This window comes from Ruditapes philippinarum, unplaced genomic scaffold (genome assembly GCF_026571515.1).
Source record: "Ruditapes philippinarum isolate M1 unplaced genomic scaffold, ASM2657151v2 ctg13961_1_1_1_1, whole genome shotgun sequence".
Taxonomy (NCBI): Eukaryota; Metazoa; Mollusca; class Bivalvia; order Venerida; family Veneridae; genus Ruditapes; species Ruditapes philippinarum.
In genome coordinates this window covers 6753-23511 of record NW_026855053.1, presented here as the reverse complement: position 1 = coordinate 23511, position 16759 = coordinate 6753, and the positions used below count along the sequence as shown (strand labels likewise).

The following is a 16759-nucleotide window of genomic DNA, read 5'->3' as shown; positions in this document are numbered from 1 at the left end:
AAAAAAGTAGTTTTGTCATTGAAAAAAGTGAAATTTATAATTTGATAATTTTCACTGTGAAATTATCAAATATAATTTTCACGGATAAATCAGTAATCCACTGAAAAGCATGAAATAAACTACGTTAATGCAAAGATTTGATGTTTTATCGTTGGTAATTTTCTTATAGATCATAATTAATAAATCTTCAAGGCGTTATAATAAACCATTACGAGCAACTCTTTCTATATAGAAAACAAGACGCATGGTGTCGGATTCTTGACACATTACGACACTTACTGAAGGGCACCCGTCCTGTCACAGTATAAAACGAGTTCCTACGGTTGCAATGGAATTTTCGTATCGTAACGCTTCAACAACTGTGAAGATCTAAACATGCATTCGTTAAAGTTGCATTTTAATCGGCCCCTCTAAAGGTTTGAATCACAAAGCTGACCATTCTTTTGCAGCCTTTTTACGCGTGCGTAAATTCTTGCTTGTCCGGTTCGGTGAATATTTTTAGATGACATACTTTAAAAAAAATGCACCAAAAAGAGCAGTTACGCAACTTTTTCGAGCTTTTGTTTATAAATGGCAAGAACGAAACATGAACTTTGCAGTACAGAAGAAAATTACAAGAAGATAAGAATGACGGATATATATTATCTCGTATATTTTCCCACAGCTTAAGCAGTAGTTTTGGGACCGGAAGATTCTGGCAGGGAATTATACAAGCGTTAAAACATTTTGACGGTTCATGGGTAAAGTGACACCGTATGTGTGTTGAAAGGTATTTTAGGTCTTTGACATTTGACATGCGCCACGATTAATACAGTTGCTACGTTAATTATGCCAACATTATGTTGTTATTTGATATTTTATATCTGAAGATTTGTAAAATTGAAGCAATTTTATTCATTTTGAACATATTAGATACTTTCATTCCTATTTACTTCAGCTTTTAAAACAATCTTGTTTGAACTCAATATTCGGACATCCGTCCTACTATAGGAAAACTGTTATAGTGTACATATTTAGATAAGACGAAAGGTGTTTTTTGGTTTCTTTATTGTGTTTTACGTAACACCGACACAGTTTTACTGTTGGAGGAAGACCTCAGGTGCCCTTACGGTAATTATTTTAGGCACAAACGGGCACCTGAGTAGCACGACGACGTTACGTTAGCTAGCTGGATAGCTTCCTCACATGAAAGAATCCAATGTCGGGATTCAAACCCACAGCGGTGAGGGGCAAGTGGTTTGAAATCAACGACCTTAATCACTGGGCCACGGACACCCCAGGAGAAAGGTATAATTATGCCTAATGAATATTGAGGTTTTAAAAGATTTAGTTAAATGATATATTCTTGAAACAAATTATAATACGTTAGCTTTTAAATGCGAATGATAGAAGTAAAAAAAGTAAAAGAATGAAGGGATTTGATTAAAAGGAATATACACATGCGCACTACAAGACAAAAAGGGAAATCTTACTTAAGATATTTACCAAATACATCAACACATCCACGACCAATACCGCAACAACCGCCTGTAACTATAGCAACCTTGTCTTTAAATCTGTCCCCGCTAGCCATTTCTATGAAATTAAGTCACACATATTTTATTTAAGAAATAATATATCCCAAACTGTGATTTTATTGCTCAATAACATCACTGTTTGTAGTTCGGATTCGGGGAATTATATCACGAGGGCGTAGCCCGAGTGATATAATGATGCGCATCCAAACAACAAACAGTGGATGTTATCAAGCAATAAAATCACCGATTTGGATATATTATTTCGATTCTAGTTAACACGACATCAACAAAAAAATGCTGCCGTACATGATAATTAGCTAAATTGCGCCTGATTTGTTTCCGTACTTCTTGTCAGCGCGTCACGTTTTTAGTGGTTACGTCACATGTCTAAATATCGAACGTCAAACTGTGATTTTATAGCATAATAACACACACTTTTGGTTCTTCTTTGTTCAATAGGGAAAAATGCGGGTCGTGTAAGAATTTAAAATAACATCTTTTTTGTTGCTGAGTAAACGATTGTGTATCATTTTATAATGTGCTGCTTAATTTACTATGTATTTAATTTTTATTGACATTAATAATATTTCATTTAATAGAGTATTATACTTTATATATAATATTTACTCAAGAAATATCTAAGAAAATGTTACCTTAAATAGTTTCTATTCCAACTAAAACTATAGTGAATAATTTTATTATCAACAATTTACAGGTAATATCAGTTTCAAGGTCATATGTGTTATCTTATTTAGATAGCAACTGATTACAACTGCAAGGCCACTGCACCTCTATCATAACTGATAGGTGTTAAGTAAAACAATAAGAAATAGAGTATAATACCTTTCGTGATAAAGCACTCTAAATGTCAAAAGCCAGTTGTAATGTTAATTTGACTGGTGCATGTAATTAATATAACGGAAAAAATCAACTGAATCTTTTTATAGAGATTAACGCCGTCCAATCAAGCAGACGTGCCGCCTTTTAGTCTTGTCCTAACAGTGTAAATAAGAATATATGGAACACATCTGGCGTTATACATCGACTTTCTTTCATTGTTTAATTATAACGATATGGATATGTGCGTACCAATTGAGGGGCTGTCGATCCGACCGCTTATATTTCTGTTGCTGTTTGTTGAAGCATTCATCTATCCGTATAATACGTATGTTTTTTGCTCAATTTTTGCCAAATCCACAAATTGATCGAGCATAAACGGTGGAGAGCTTTGGAGAACGTTTGTGTTAAACAGCCAGGCAATGTAAGATACACTGATGTCAAGTTGATCAGTAAATACAACAAAACCATATATTATATCTTTATTTCTATAATATGTCCCATGTTTCAAGAATGATAATCAACCAACTGTAGATAATAGAAATCACTGTGCTCTGTCTTGCAAGACTATACATTTCAACGTGTAGCCTGTTTTGCATTTGCAAACACTTGTTACTTCTGATCACTGCACCTTTCTTGGGAGACTTTATATTTCAACTTATACATTTCTTGTGATAACAGGAATTACACTAAGTCTTGTTTATATATTGAGGATCTGTTGAATCGGATATCTGGATTTTTCAAAAATGATCAAGACACAATTTTAATAAGCACTCTCTTATCCATCATGTTTCTCATATCAATTGTTATTTCATCATCTTTTTAATAATTATAATTGTGTTAAGGCGACAGTAATTGATAACTGAGAACTGACAGCAGCAGGGCTATACAAAGCTCATTCCTTTGACTCCATATCCTATTTCTGAACCAGCAGTACACATCAGCTCTGCGCCAGTTGTGTATGTAGCATCTACAGCCAGAAACAAACATGCCATTCCCATTTCTCTTGGCTCCGATACTCGATTGAGTAACTGAAAAATATGAAACATAACTTATCATATTGAAAAGTGTCTTATTGTTACCACCAGTATTTTGTCACCTTAGTGTAGTAACGGGTTAAGTCATTATAAATTCAATAGGAGTTAATCAATTATTGCACTAAGTTGACGCAGTATTGTTGTTCAAACAGTTATGCAAGCAACTACTACATAAAATGAATTATATTTAGAAAATGTGTCTTTTTTCATTTAAAGATTTTTTTTCAAATATTTTCTTTCCAGTCACTTTCAAGGTGGCGCCTTTCCAGTTCAGTGATGGAATAAGACCTAATGTGTCCTTCCGTGCATTATTCCGAGCGTGAGCGTGTACCTGAGAATAACAACTGGATAACTTCATTACAATAAAGGATAAAAGGATATTCATTGGACCGCCGAAAATATATCGTTATATCCGTGAGGCAAACAATTTGAAAACAAGAGTCGGGACCGCGGCAACTGCATCGTTATAAGTGGTTTATCGTGAAAGTGGTGTCGTTATGTGGGGTTTATTGTAGTTTTAGTTGAGATAGGTTATAGCCCATGTTTTATGGGTTTTTTTGTTGCTTTTGCTTTTTATCATTTGGTATAATTGTACTAGTAGTGTTACAAATGTCTAATAGTATCATCAAGGCAAGTATTTATACAGAAAATCGCAAGATTGGAGTTTTTAATTGTAGTCTTGTTCAACTTTTTATATAATATTATCAATAGTTTTAATTTTCTACTTTATTACCTCCTTTACATACTTATTTTTTCTAATTAATGTTTAACAAAATGGTAATACCGTGATAACTTATCATGATTAGATTGATCATATTATTGTAAGACTGTTGATGGATGACCCTCCGCCCCTTAATTTGGCATGTGACGGAGGCAATACACGGCGTTACCGTTTTTGCCAAAGTAAAGATGCCTGAAATAATTGATAAGTTTAGGTAATTTTCTTTAACTTTCACTTACAGTATAAGACTCTACTATTTCATTAGTCTTTTCTGCCTCGCCACTGGATGAAATAACTTTACGGTACAATGGCGTATTTACTGCACTTGGCGATATCCTAAAATAACAATTGTAACACGTAATAAAAATGGGCAAACTTTTGTAATAAATAAACATGGATTAAGCTGTAACTACTGATCTTTATATACCTTCGTGTAATTTGTACAGGTAGAGTATTGTATACGTAAATAATGTTTTCTATAAAGTTTCTTAGTTTCTTAAAATACATGTATATCAGAATGCACGTTATTGAAATAAAAACTTACGCATTAACTCGAACTCCGTATTTAGCCTCGTCTATTGCAAGGGCTTTGGTTAAAGAAATTCCACCGCCCTTAAATGTAATGTAAATAATATTTAAGAATTTCAAGTTATGCTTAACATAAAAAGTCTAAAAATTCATATTTGAACAAACAACTATATTTATTTTCACTTTCAAACAATTGGATCTTACGATAAAATCTTTAAGTTCTTTAGAAAATGTCTTTGCATTAACCAATAAGTTTTAAACATTTGGTAATATTCAGTAATATTTAGTGTGTTTTAAATTGTAAACCTTCGTTGCACAATAAGACGGCGAGTTTGCGGTGCCAGAATGACCACTGATGCTTGTAATATTCACAATACTTCCACTAGTCTTGCGCAAGTAGGGGAGTGCATACTAAGATAATAAAAAGAATGCACAAGTAATTACAGATAAAATCATTTAATAGAATCATAAAGCGTTAATAGTTTTGCTCGTGTAAAGAGAAGTCAATACTGGTTTAAAACCTTAAAAAGAAAAGTCCAAAGTGTCTCTTTTATTTCGATATTGTAATGACAATTATCTGAACTAATACTAATCCAACCAATAGACTAAAAGGAATAAAACCTTCGCAATTGAAAATAGGCATAAATGGACAATTTCGTGATGGTCAATAGGGTTTACTTTATTTCATATCTGATTTTCACTTTCAAGCGATGTGTGGAATTAGAAGCTATTTTATAATTCAAAATAAAATTATTTTCAAAAAATATAATTACTTTACATGCTGCAAAATAACTGACAAGATTTAAGTTAAGAAGATCTCTAAAACTGTCTACGCTTAGTTCATCAATGCTCTTGTTCCCTGGATCTGGAATAGTATTAACATAATAGTGTCATCCCTCATAATTATTAACTTATAACATGCTTTTTTAACAGTATAAACAATTGAGATAAACTTGACTGTAAGGTGTTAGATACCGTTTTCACATAGACATATACTAAGCAAGTGTATTAAGTTATATTGGAAATCCTTGCAGAGTTGCCTCCCTTCCTCTATGCTACTTATACAGTAATTCAGAATAGAGCACAAACAATGTTGTTATGTATTGAGGAGACGTAGATAAACTAGGCGGAATGAAAATCTTTCATAGATCTAGAATAACTTAAACTTTGCACGGATTAAAGATTTGATAACAGAAACATTTTAAGCTTAAACATTAGGATTGATGTTTTCTATATGTAAATTATCTGCTATTCAATTTGAATGTTTTTGCCTATTTCAAGGCCATTTTAGTAAGATAAATATTAATTATTAGAAATCATTATTTAACTCTGCCTATATGTATCGAAGTAAAAACTACAGCAAAAGTCTTAAAACAGGCAAACCATGAAGATGCCATTCTTAGCCTGCTAGCGGCATCTGAATCTACCCTTGCGACCAATGTCGATATATTGGTTTGCTGTACAGTACGTACTTCTAATAAATTGTTCTGTCCATATTGCAAGATGAAAAGGTCCATTTTAGATAGTTATGGTTTCATCATTTAAATAAGTGCACCGGGCAAATCACTTTCATTTATTATATGATTATAACATATTTGAGAAGACTCATATGCATGTATCAACACAATTTGATAGCGAGTTTAATATTATTGTAATAAAATGATTGTATGATACAATATGCTTACGTTTGCCAGCATTGTTCACAAGGCAGTCAATTTTCTTGTATTTTTCAACCACTTTTTCAATCGCTTTCTTAAAAGAATAAGTAATTATATGTAGTTTTATTTTAAATTTATTTATAGATAATTGATTATTTTTTGCTTTTGATTAAACTTTAAGAAATTTTACTTTAAGATATAATACTTTAGTTGGTTATGTGTTTCAGTCAAACTTGGAAAACGAAAACTTACTAGCACATTCATAGTTCACAAAAATCTAAGCGTTCAGCTCTAACATTAAAAAAGATTCTAAGTACAATTCAGTATTTTGATAAACTTAGATCACTCTTCAAATTGTTAGAAACAAACCATACTAAATAGAAGAAAACCGTACCGTCCATCCACAATTTACAACAAATATCATTCATTAGAGCTTTATCTCAAAACAGGGGTGTAATTATAAAATTTTACCTTAATTTCGTCCTCACTGTTCATGTCACAGTGTATAAAATATACATTGTCGTTTGCTATTTTTGCCCCCTCTTCATCTGCAATTAATACAGCAACAAAAAGTCACGCAGCAAATATTCTGCGTCCGTAATAATTAGTACATTTATTTCTTTATCCAATTCATAAGATTCGTTTACATGTAATAAATTGAGATTCTTTCTGATAAGTATTGAATGTCGTTTAACATGCTTGCACCAAACATGATCAGCCTTTAAGATAGATTTAAGCGTGAACAGTCTGCAAATCCGTGTAGCTCAATATTGTTTAGAGACAAACTTGAAAGTTCTATTATGAAATCTCTAAAACGACAATGAACAATTTTAAAAATGACACTATGTTCAGCAGGTGTTGCATAACGTTTAATAGATTACAACTCTTATTACTGCAGTGTGCACGTCTAACAGACTTTTTACCTGGAAATCGTGCATATAAGTTTAGCTTCCTATCACAATGGTCAGTTTATCAAATTCGAATTATTTAATAATGTGGTAATAGCATGTTTAATGTGTTTATATTCATTAACCGTAGTATGCATGTAACAAGTATAAGATTGTGTTGCATAATGCTGTTTTTAGGGAACAGCAAAAATCACTTACAAATGTGTATACTCATCTAATTTCTAATGTTATCAAACAATGAAATTTATATCCTATTATCTATAGGAATCTTTGTCATCAATATCATACCATTCACGTCTAGTACAGCAACTTTCCCTCCATGATCGGCTACAAAAAAATGAATAAAGATCGAATGATACGTACATAAAATTCAATAGATACTTTGTATCCATAACAACAAGATAATTACCGTTTGTCACTTAGATGTGATAATGTCATACAAATTAGAAACATACATTACAAATAATCATGAACCAATAAGATGTTGTTGCATAAGAAGGAGTTAATAGTTGATACTATTACAGAAGTTATACAAGGCCTGTCAACAAAATTTATAGACGGTTCATTGTTAACGCCATTAACACAAATTCACTTATATAACCTGCAAATGTTATATTTTACATTATATCAAGTTATTTACAAAAAGGTATTCTCTTATTATTGTTCTGGCTTCCATAACTATAAATGTTGCTTTTATTTTTAGGTTGTGCAAAAGGGTCTAGCAGTACTATTAAACCTGTACGCTTAAGTCTCTTTAGCTATTCTATTACTTTCATATTCTCATTATAGAGGGCATAGCTGTGAATTCAAGGCGCACTTCAAACAGTCTTCAATATCTTGTAATTAGAATAGAAAATTAAAACAACGTATTTTTCAGACATTTGATGTTATGTCTGCAAAACATCACGTCATAAAATAATAACACGGGCAAACTTCTGATAGAAAAAAAGGAATTTTACAATGGATGACGTTAGAAGAACGTGCGGCACAGCGAACATTAATTCGGCTGCGGATGAGCCGAGTCTTTTATGATATTGAATAACGCGCGTGATTTACTGCGGAATGACACGATTTATTTTGCGGGTCATCAATTATTAAACAAGTAAAGCATTGATGCAAAGCATCAAAGGCGACGCCAAAGGAATTTGACCGAGTTTTGCACCTAAATACTTAACAAAAGATGTATACTTTATAGCAGTACCATTACATTTGACCTGGAGGCTAGACCCAGTTGAAAGAATAGATTCTGTCTTGCCAATGTGCAAAGACAATTTATAGTCAATTAACCAATCACTAATAAGACTCATGTCATAAAAGAGAATTTCTTCAGATTTATTTTACCAGATAAAAGGATATCTGAGTCATCAGCATATAATAAAAGCCATTGCTTAGGGTTGCAGACATGTCATTGACATATGTAATACATAAAGGAGGACCTAAAATGAACCTCAGGGGGACACCATAGGTACTCGGAGCAGTATTAGAATGAGTACTAGCCACATCCACTAGCTGCTGTCCATCAGTGATAAGACTTGAGCCATGTAATCTTGAATGTCATTATCTATGGCAGATGCTTGAAGTTTCATGAAGAAGAAGTTCTTTATGTGCAGTATAGTGTGATCAACTGTATCAAATGCTTTTTGTAGATCTAAAAGTATCATGCATACAATACTGCCTTGTCCATTTCAAATTTAATACAATCTGATAAATGAATCAAATATGTATCAGTTGAAAACCACTTCTAAACCCTGGCTGAAACTGCCTGACCATGACTCGAGCCCATGACTGTCAGAAGACCAACTGAGCTATCCGGCCGGCTACACATTTTCTCATTAATAATGAACAGTTCTAAACCACAACATATTTCCTCACTTTATTGATTTGTGTCCTTGAATTTCTGGTGTTTACAGAACATAGTGAATTAAACTCAGGGTTATATGCAGTCACAGGATGAGAAAAACTTTCAGCTTGACCAGAACTGGAACCTTTGACCCACAGAACAGAATAATGTACCGCGGCTGTAGCGATTGAGTTATCTGGCTGCATACACATTTTCTCCCCTAAATAGTGAACTCTTCTAAACTGTGACAGATACTTTAAGATTTTTTAATAAACAGGTTGATTAATTCTTAATTTAACAAATAAGAAAAAGAAACTTACATACTCATAGCCTAATCAAAGCAAAAATTTATATATTGTATAATTATTTTTACTAAAAAAAGGCTGTTATCGACTGTGCTATTATTTATAACAGGTCAATTTGAAAGTGAACATACATGTAACTGTACTAATACATATACAATATCTACATATTTGTACAGATAAAAAAAAACTAACCCTTTTTCTTTGATAACAAATTTTATGGAGGCTGATTTGTATTTTGCATCAGGAAGCATCAGGCGAAAACATAAAAATACAACAAACAAACCACTTTATGGTAGATTGTATTTTCATGTTTTCATCTGGCGCTCGGTTACTTTTTGTACTTTGTCGGTTTTCATGTGGCACATATCACCCACTATAAAATTTTGTGCACAAATTTATTCAAGCGCAAGTAACAATCTACTCTATGATAAGTCTATACTCAGGTTCGCTCTGGAGACCTGGAGGTTGAGACAGGTGTCCCTCCATTACAATATATAAGACAGAAGCTGTCATTTTCAAATTATGCAGATATTAGGAAACAATTAGAATAACAATTCAGAAAATGATTATTTGAGACTATAAGTTATATTGATTGATCCATGTTTGAGGACATTTTCTTCCCTTAAAGGACCAGTACTGACCTACTAGCACAGAGAGTGTGGAATATATATCTATATTGCCATGCAACCGTCCGGTGGAATTACACCATGGACCCTGCCATCACCAGTAATCGACACTTATTTAACCTAAATTCTGGATAGGTCATTATGTAACCTTCCAAATCTTACAAGTTCAGAAGAAAATCCACAACATCCAGGCCTTTAACTCTATTATAGATACTATTATTAGCCAGCTAACACTGGGTATAAACCTTTAACATGTTAACTAATCAATACATGTATTATCATTATCATTTATAACCTTAAATGAAAGCTCATCCCTTTAATAAAATGTCATAACTGTAACTCTTTAAATACAGAAATATCATAAGTCTCACCATATGTATATACTGATATATACATGTATGCACATAACAATTATAATTCCCAGTTTCTATTAACATTAGCGTTGCTACTAATGGATGGAATTCAAAATCTAGTAGAAAGAAAACTATAATGTTAAAACTCTATTAAAGACAATATTATTAGTCAGCTTACACTGGGTATAAACATCTTTAACCTGAAGACTAATCAAAACATGTATTATCATTTTATATAAATTTAAATGCAAGTCTCATCCATCATAACTGTAAGTCTTTAAATACAGAAATATTTTAAGTCACATCATATCCATATACTAAGAAATACGTGTATGCACATAACATTTATAATTCCCAGTTTCCATTAAAAATAGATATAACATCCTATTAACATTGTTACTTGGATGGAATTTATAATCTTGTAGAGAGAAAACTATAATGTATAGAAAAGTAAAAAAAAAAATAGTCTATATCATATAATAAAGATTGAGTTGTGTGAGTGTCTAAACATTAAATGCATTTATATCTCTTACAGTAACAAATATTATTCCTCTTTAAACCTTCCATTAGACTTTACTATATAACTAACTGCATTTCTACCTAGTGTTTAAAATTGATAACTTCTTGATTTCATCCTTTCTCTGTTTCAACATATGGACATGAGCACCTATATGCATAGCTTTAATTTTTTAACTTTCATTTTTACTAAAAGTTATTTTAATACCAATAATATACAAACACATAGAAAATAATAATTAGTTTCACATTGTGATTAGAAGATTCCCGTAGCAGATTACCTGTAGGTATGTACATGTATTAACTGCACAAACTAGAAAAATCCAGTCTAAGGTATATAAGCCATTAAAAAAAATCTATCAATTTTCACTCCTCAGGGGCTCTATGCTTTTGTTGACCTTGCAACCGGTAAATTTTATACAACAAAAATAGTAAGTAATACCTAAGATAGACAGAAAAGAACAAATAATTTAGTAAACATGAGTTACTCCCCCTTAAAATATAGAAAACCTGAAACCCAAAAGAACACCCAAAACAGCAAAATTATGAAATGTTGCAGGCTCTGTTTTATTAAGCCATGCAAAGTAATGGTAAAGAATTCATAAAAAGTTAGATGGCCATGGGACAGCAGTTATTGCAGAAAATCGGATAGCTTTCAAAATCCGGATACTGGTACACTTTGTAAAAGCAATCATTCTGTGCAAAAGATAAACGTAATATTGATAAAATCAATAGGATAACCGTTTACAAGAGTTCCATTACCAATCCTGATACTCATTTGCTTGTAAACGTTCTTCTTGTAGAAAATTTTGAAAATATACAAATGAATGAAAAATAATATGGCATAAATGCAGATCACAACGATATTCGAAATCCGGGTTTCAGTATTGCCAATAAAGCTAAGGGACAAGCTGTTAGACTGAGACGGCAATTTCGTGAAAATAATATCATTATGCACATGCTTTTTACATAAAGTTATTACATACAAATATAACAACATATTTGTTTACTTGATTTTTACGAATCAAAATAAAACTAATTCACACAACATGCCATTTACTGCTAATAATAACAGCTCCTTCCATAGGTCAAAATAAAAATCATTCCATAAGAGACGACGCCGCTCACCGGCGTCGCCAATAACTACATAAAACATTCACATACATCAGCTTTACACTCAATGACCAATTTTACAGCTGTGGCTTTGTTGCAAAACATGTTTTATATATACATTTTCTTCAAATTGAAAGACTATTTGCTCATCTTTTTAATCATGCGTAAACTTGTTGTCTCCAATTAAAGGTGAATTGTTTGTTTCGCATTTGGATAAAAGGCGTCGTTGTAAGAGCTGTTGAATTGCACTGTCATTAAACTTCTGCATTTTTGCAATATATACTTATTTGTTAAATAACAGAAGCAAGAAAACAAGCTCATTGTAAGGTAATTTATCTCTGATGGTGTTTTGTTTCATTATTCTCTTGGGATGATTTGGATGGTGCTGTGCGAACATAGATCTGATTTGAAAAAATAGCCACATTTTATATATTACAGCGAGGTCACAAATGTGCTGTTTTGGTTAGATTTTGTAACGGGCCTGATGCCTTTAATGTCTTATATACTACGTTTATGCAAATATTTGATGTTTTATCTTGGTAATTTTCTTATAAATCGTTTAATCTGGATATAGTTAATAAATGTTCAAGGCGCCATAATAAAACATTACGATCAACACTGTCTATATATAGATAAGACACATGGTGTCCGATTCCTGGCAAATAACGATATTGACTGAAGCGTACACGTCCTGTCACAGTATAAAACGAATTCCTACGGATGCAATGGAATTTTCGTCTCGTAACGCTTCCACTTTAATTTCAATAACTGTAAAGATCTAAACAGGCATTCGTAAAGGTTGCATTTAAATCGGCTCTTCTAAAGGTATGCATTACATTTCTGACATATTCTTTCGCAGCCATTTTACGCGCGCGTAAAACCTTACTTCTCCGGTTCTTTGATTATCTTAGGATGACATACTTTTAAAAAAAGACATACTTTTAAAAAACATGCATCGAATGCAGCATTTTAGCAACTTATATCTCAAGCTTTTGTTTATCATGGCATGGACGAAAACAAGTACTTTGCAGTACAGAAGACGATTACAAGACCATACGAATAGAAGGCCGGATATCTTTCATCTACATGTATTTTCCACAGCTTAAGCAGGAGTTCTGGAACCGGAAGTGAGATTCAGGCGAGGAATTAATGTTTACCACACAAGCGTTTAACGGAGACTGACAACCACATGGTGTTAAACCATTTTGACGGTTCGTGGGTAAAGTGACACCGTCTTTGACGTTTGACATGCGCCACGATTCATACAGTTGTTATGTTAATTATGCCAACATGTGGATGTTATTTGATATTTTTATATAAACATTTGTAAAATTGATGTAATTATATGCATTTTTAACATATTAGATATGTTCGTTCCTATTTACTTCAGCTTTTAAACAATCTTATCACTCAATATTCGGATATCCATCTAACTATAGGAAAACTGTCATATTGTACATATTGTTGATTAGGAGAAATGTGTTTGTTTGTTTGATTGGGTTTTCAGGTCACATCGACACAGTATAGGTCATATGACTACGTTCCAGCTTTACTGGCGGAGGTAGACCTCAAGTGCCCATCCGTGAATTATTTTAGGCTCGAACGGGCACCTGAGTAGAACCATCGATGTTCCGTAAGCTAGCTGGATATATTCCTCACATGAAAGAATCCAAAGTCCATGACGGGATTCGAACCCACAGCGCTGAGGGGCAAGTTGTTTGAAGTCAACGACCTTAGCCACTCGGCCACGGACGCCCTAGGAGAAAGGTGTAAATCATGCTTTCATTGTTGAGGTTTTAAGAGATTAAGTTTAATGATATATTCTTGCACAAAAATAGTAAAACGTTAGCTCTTAAATGCGAATGATAGAAGTTTAAAAATGTAAGAGAATGAAGGGCTTTGATTAAAAGGAATATACACATGCACACTACAAAACAAAACGGGAACTCATACTTAAGATATTTACCAAATACATCTACACATCCACGACCTATACCGCAACAACCGCCTGTAACTATGGCAACCTTGTCTTTAAACCTATCTCCGCTTGCCATTTCTATAAAATTAAGTCACACACATTTGATTTTTAAATAACATCTTTTTTGTTGCTGAGTAAACGATTGTTTATCATTTTATAATGTGCTGCTTAATTTACTTTGTACTTAATTTTGATTGACATGAATAATATTTCATTGAATAGAGCATTATACTTTATATACAATATTTACTCAACAAATATTTAAGAAAATGTTACCTTAAATAATTTCTATTCCAACGTAAACTATTGTGAATAATTTTATTATCAGCAAATTTACAGGTAATATCAGTTTCAAGGTCATCGGTGTAAACGTACTTTAATAGCAACTGATAACAACTGCAATGTCACTACACCTCTAAAATGATTGATAGGTGTTAAGTAAAACAATAAGAAATAGAGTATAATACCTTTCGTGATAAAGCACTCGAAATGTCAAAAGTCAGTTGTAATGTTAATTTGACTGGTGCATGTAAATAATATAACGGAACAAAACAACTACATATGTATATGGAGATTAACGCCGTCTGATCAAGCAGACATGCCTCCTTTTAATGATGTTTTTGTCCCCAGCAAACAGTGTAAACAAGTAAAAAATTGCTGGGAAATGCAGCAATGTGATTGTCACGGCGAAAAAAAAAGAAAAAATACAAAAAAAACAGTTAAGTATAATGTTAAGGTATCTCCAAATAGCATTGAGTTTAATTGACAGGTTAACTTGTTAAGAAGGATTTTAAGTATTGTAATGTAACTTGTTACAAGAGCCATGCATATGTAGTAGAGCAAAATAATTTATCATTCTTGTGTACTGCATACCTCTTGAGTGAGATCTATCCACATATGAAGTTTCATGGTGATATCTCAAAGGCTTTTGTAGTTATGCTCTGGACGAAATTAAGTATGAAAAGTAACAAAGGGCAATACCTGAAAAATAATGCACGGCAGGTGTGTGCCGCACTCCTCCTCAATGAGATTTATCCAACTATGAAGTTTTCACGCTAATACCTCTGACACTGTTTGAGATAAGCTCCGGACAAAAAGTTTGAAAAATAACAAAGGGCAATAACTTCAAACAATTATAAAGGGTATCATTCTTGGCGCACAACATTCCTCTTCAATAAGATCAATCGCACCAATGAAATTTCATGTTGACATCTCAAAGACCTTTTGAGTTATGCTCCACTCAGGTGAAAAATTAAGTTATGAACAAGAATGTCGAATCGACACATGTATACCCCCCCTTTCTAGCCAATTGACTCACATAATTGGCTAATTTTATTACAGAAACTTGCCAAAAATGGGTACATGGAAGTGTTGCAATTATGTTAAAAAAATCAACGAAAGCCATTTTGACATTAAAGGCCCCCTGTGACCTTGACCTTTAGACCTAGTGACCCCAAAATCAATAGGGGTCATCTACTAGTTATGGACCCAATGCACTATGTGAAATATGAAGACTTTGTGATACACACTTTTCCAAGATAATCAGCGGAAAACCATTTAGACATTTAAGGAACCCTGTGACCTTGACTTTCACCTATTGGACCCTTAAATCATTAAGGGCCTCATCTACTAGCGCGATGACCAATCACTATGTGAAATATGAAGACTTTATGAAACATACTTTTCAAGATAATCAGAGGAAACCATTTTGACATTTAAGGCCCATGTGACCTTAACCTTTGACCTAGTGACACCCAAAATCCGAAGGGGTCATCTACTAGTGATGACCAATCTTTGTGTGAAATATGAAGACTTTGCGATACATACTTTTCAAGATAATTCTTTGCGATACATACTTTTCAAGATAATTGAAGAATTCTTATGTTATTTTGTTGTGATTAATGCTTCCGAGGGATCACTTTGTTTCCAGAATTTTGTGATACATACTTTTCAAGATAATAAGCGGAAACCATTTTGACATTTAAGGTCCCTGTGACGTTGACCTTTGACCTAGTGACCCCAAAATCTATAGGGGTCATATACTAGTGAAGACCAATCACCATGTGAAATATGAAGACTTTGTGATACATACTTTTCAAGATAATCAGCGGAAACCATTTTGACATTTAAGGTCCCTGTGACCTTGACCTTTGACCTAGTGACCCCAAAATCAATAGGGGTCATCTACTAGTGAAGACCAATCACTATGTGAAATATGAAGACTTTGTGATACATACTTTTCAAGATAATCAGTGGAAACCATTTTAACATTAAGGCCCCTGTGACCTTGACCTTTGACCTAGTGACCCCAAAAATCAAATAGGGGTCATCTACTAGTTAAAACCAATCACTATGTGAAATATGAAGACTTTGTGATAAATACTTTTCAAGATAATCAGCAGAAACCATGTGGTCTACCGACGGACAGACCAACAAACCGACAGACAGACAGACCGACCGACAGACAGACCGACATTAGCAAAAACATTAATATACCCCCCTCTTCTTCGAAGGGGGGCATAAAAAGTACAAAGGGCAATTACTCAAAAACTATGAAGGATAGAGTCATCACTCTTTTGACTGCATACCTCCTGAGTGAGATTATCTACCAATGAAGTTTCATGTTGATATTTCAATGGCTTTTTTGTAGTTATGAAGTTGTAACCTATAACAATTTTTTAAATAAGCTCCGGACAAAAAGTATGAAAAATAACAGAGGGCTATAACTCAAAAATTATAATGGGTAAAGTTATCATTTTTTGTGCACAACATTCCTCCTTAATAAGATCTATCCACCTATGAAGTTTCATGTTGACATTTCA

At 33.0% G+C, this 16759-nt stretch overlaps 1 protein-coding gene across 1 annotated transcript; it reads right to left on the bottom strand.

The window, feature by feature from the left end:
• Positions 1-2824: 2824 nt before the first annotated feature.
• On the bottom strand, positions 2825-14290 carry LOC132741977 (17-beta-hydroxysteroid dehydrogenase 14-like). Its single transcript, XM_060730251.1, has 10 exons — positions 14214-14290; positions 13926-14015; positions 7495-7533; positions 6770-6846; positions 6326-6392; positions 5414-5505; positions 4947-5051; positions 4657-4724; positions 4352-4448; positions 2825-3385 (listed from the first exon to the last, which is right to left on the bottom strand). The coding sequence occupies exons 2-10, from the start codon at positions 14011-14013 to the stop codon at positions 3239-3241; spliced, it is 780 nt and encodes a 259-aa protein (XP_060586234.1). The 5' UTR covers positions 14014-14015; positions 14214-14290; the 3' UTR covers positions 2825-3238.
• Between the last annotated feature and the right edge of the window lie 2469 nt (positions 14291-16759).

Coding starts and splice junctions, on each gene's coding strand:
- LOC132741977 (XM_060730251.1), bottom strand. CDS start 14,013: ATGGCAAGCGGAGATAGGTTTAAAGACAAGGTTGCCATAGTTACAGGC. Junction 7,534..13,925: donor TGGATGTGTAGATGTATTTG/GTAAATATCTTA, acceptor ATTTTTTTGTAG/CCGATCATGGAGGGAAAGTT. Junction 3,386..4,351: donor AAATAGTAGAGTCTTATACT/GTAAGTGAAAGT, acceptor CATATTTTTCAG/TTACTCAATCGAGTATCGGA.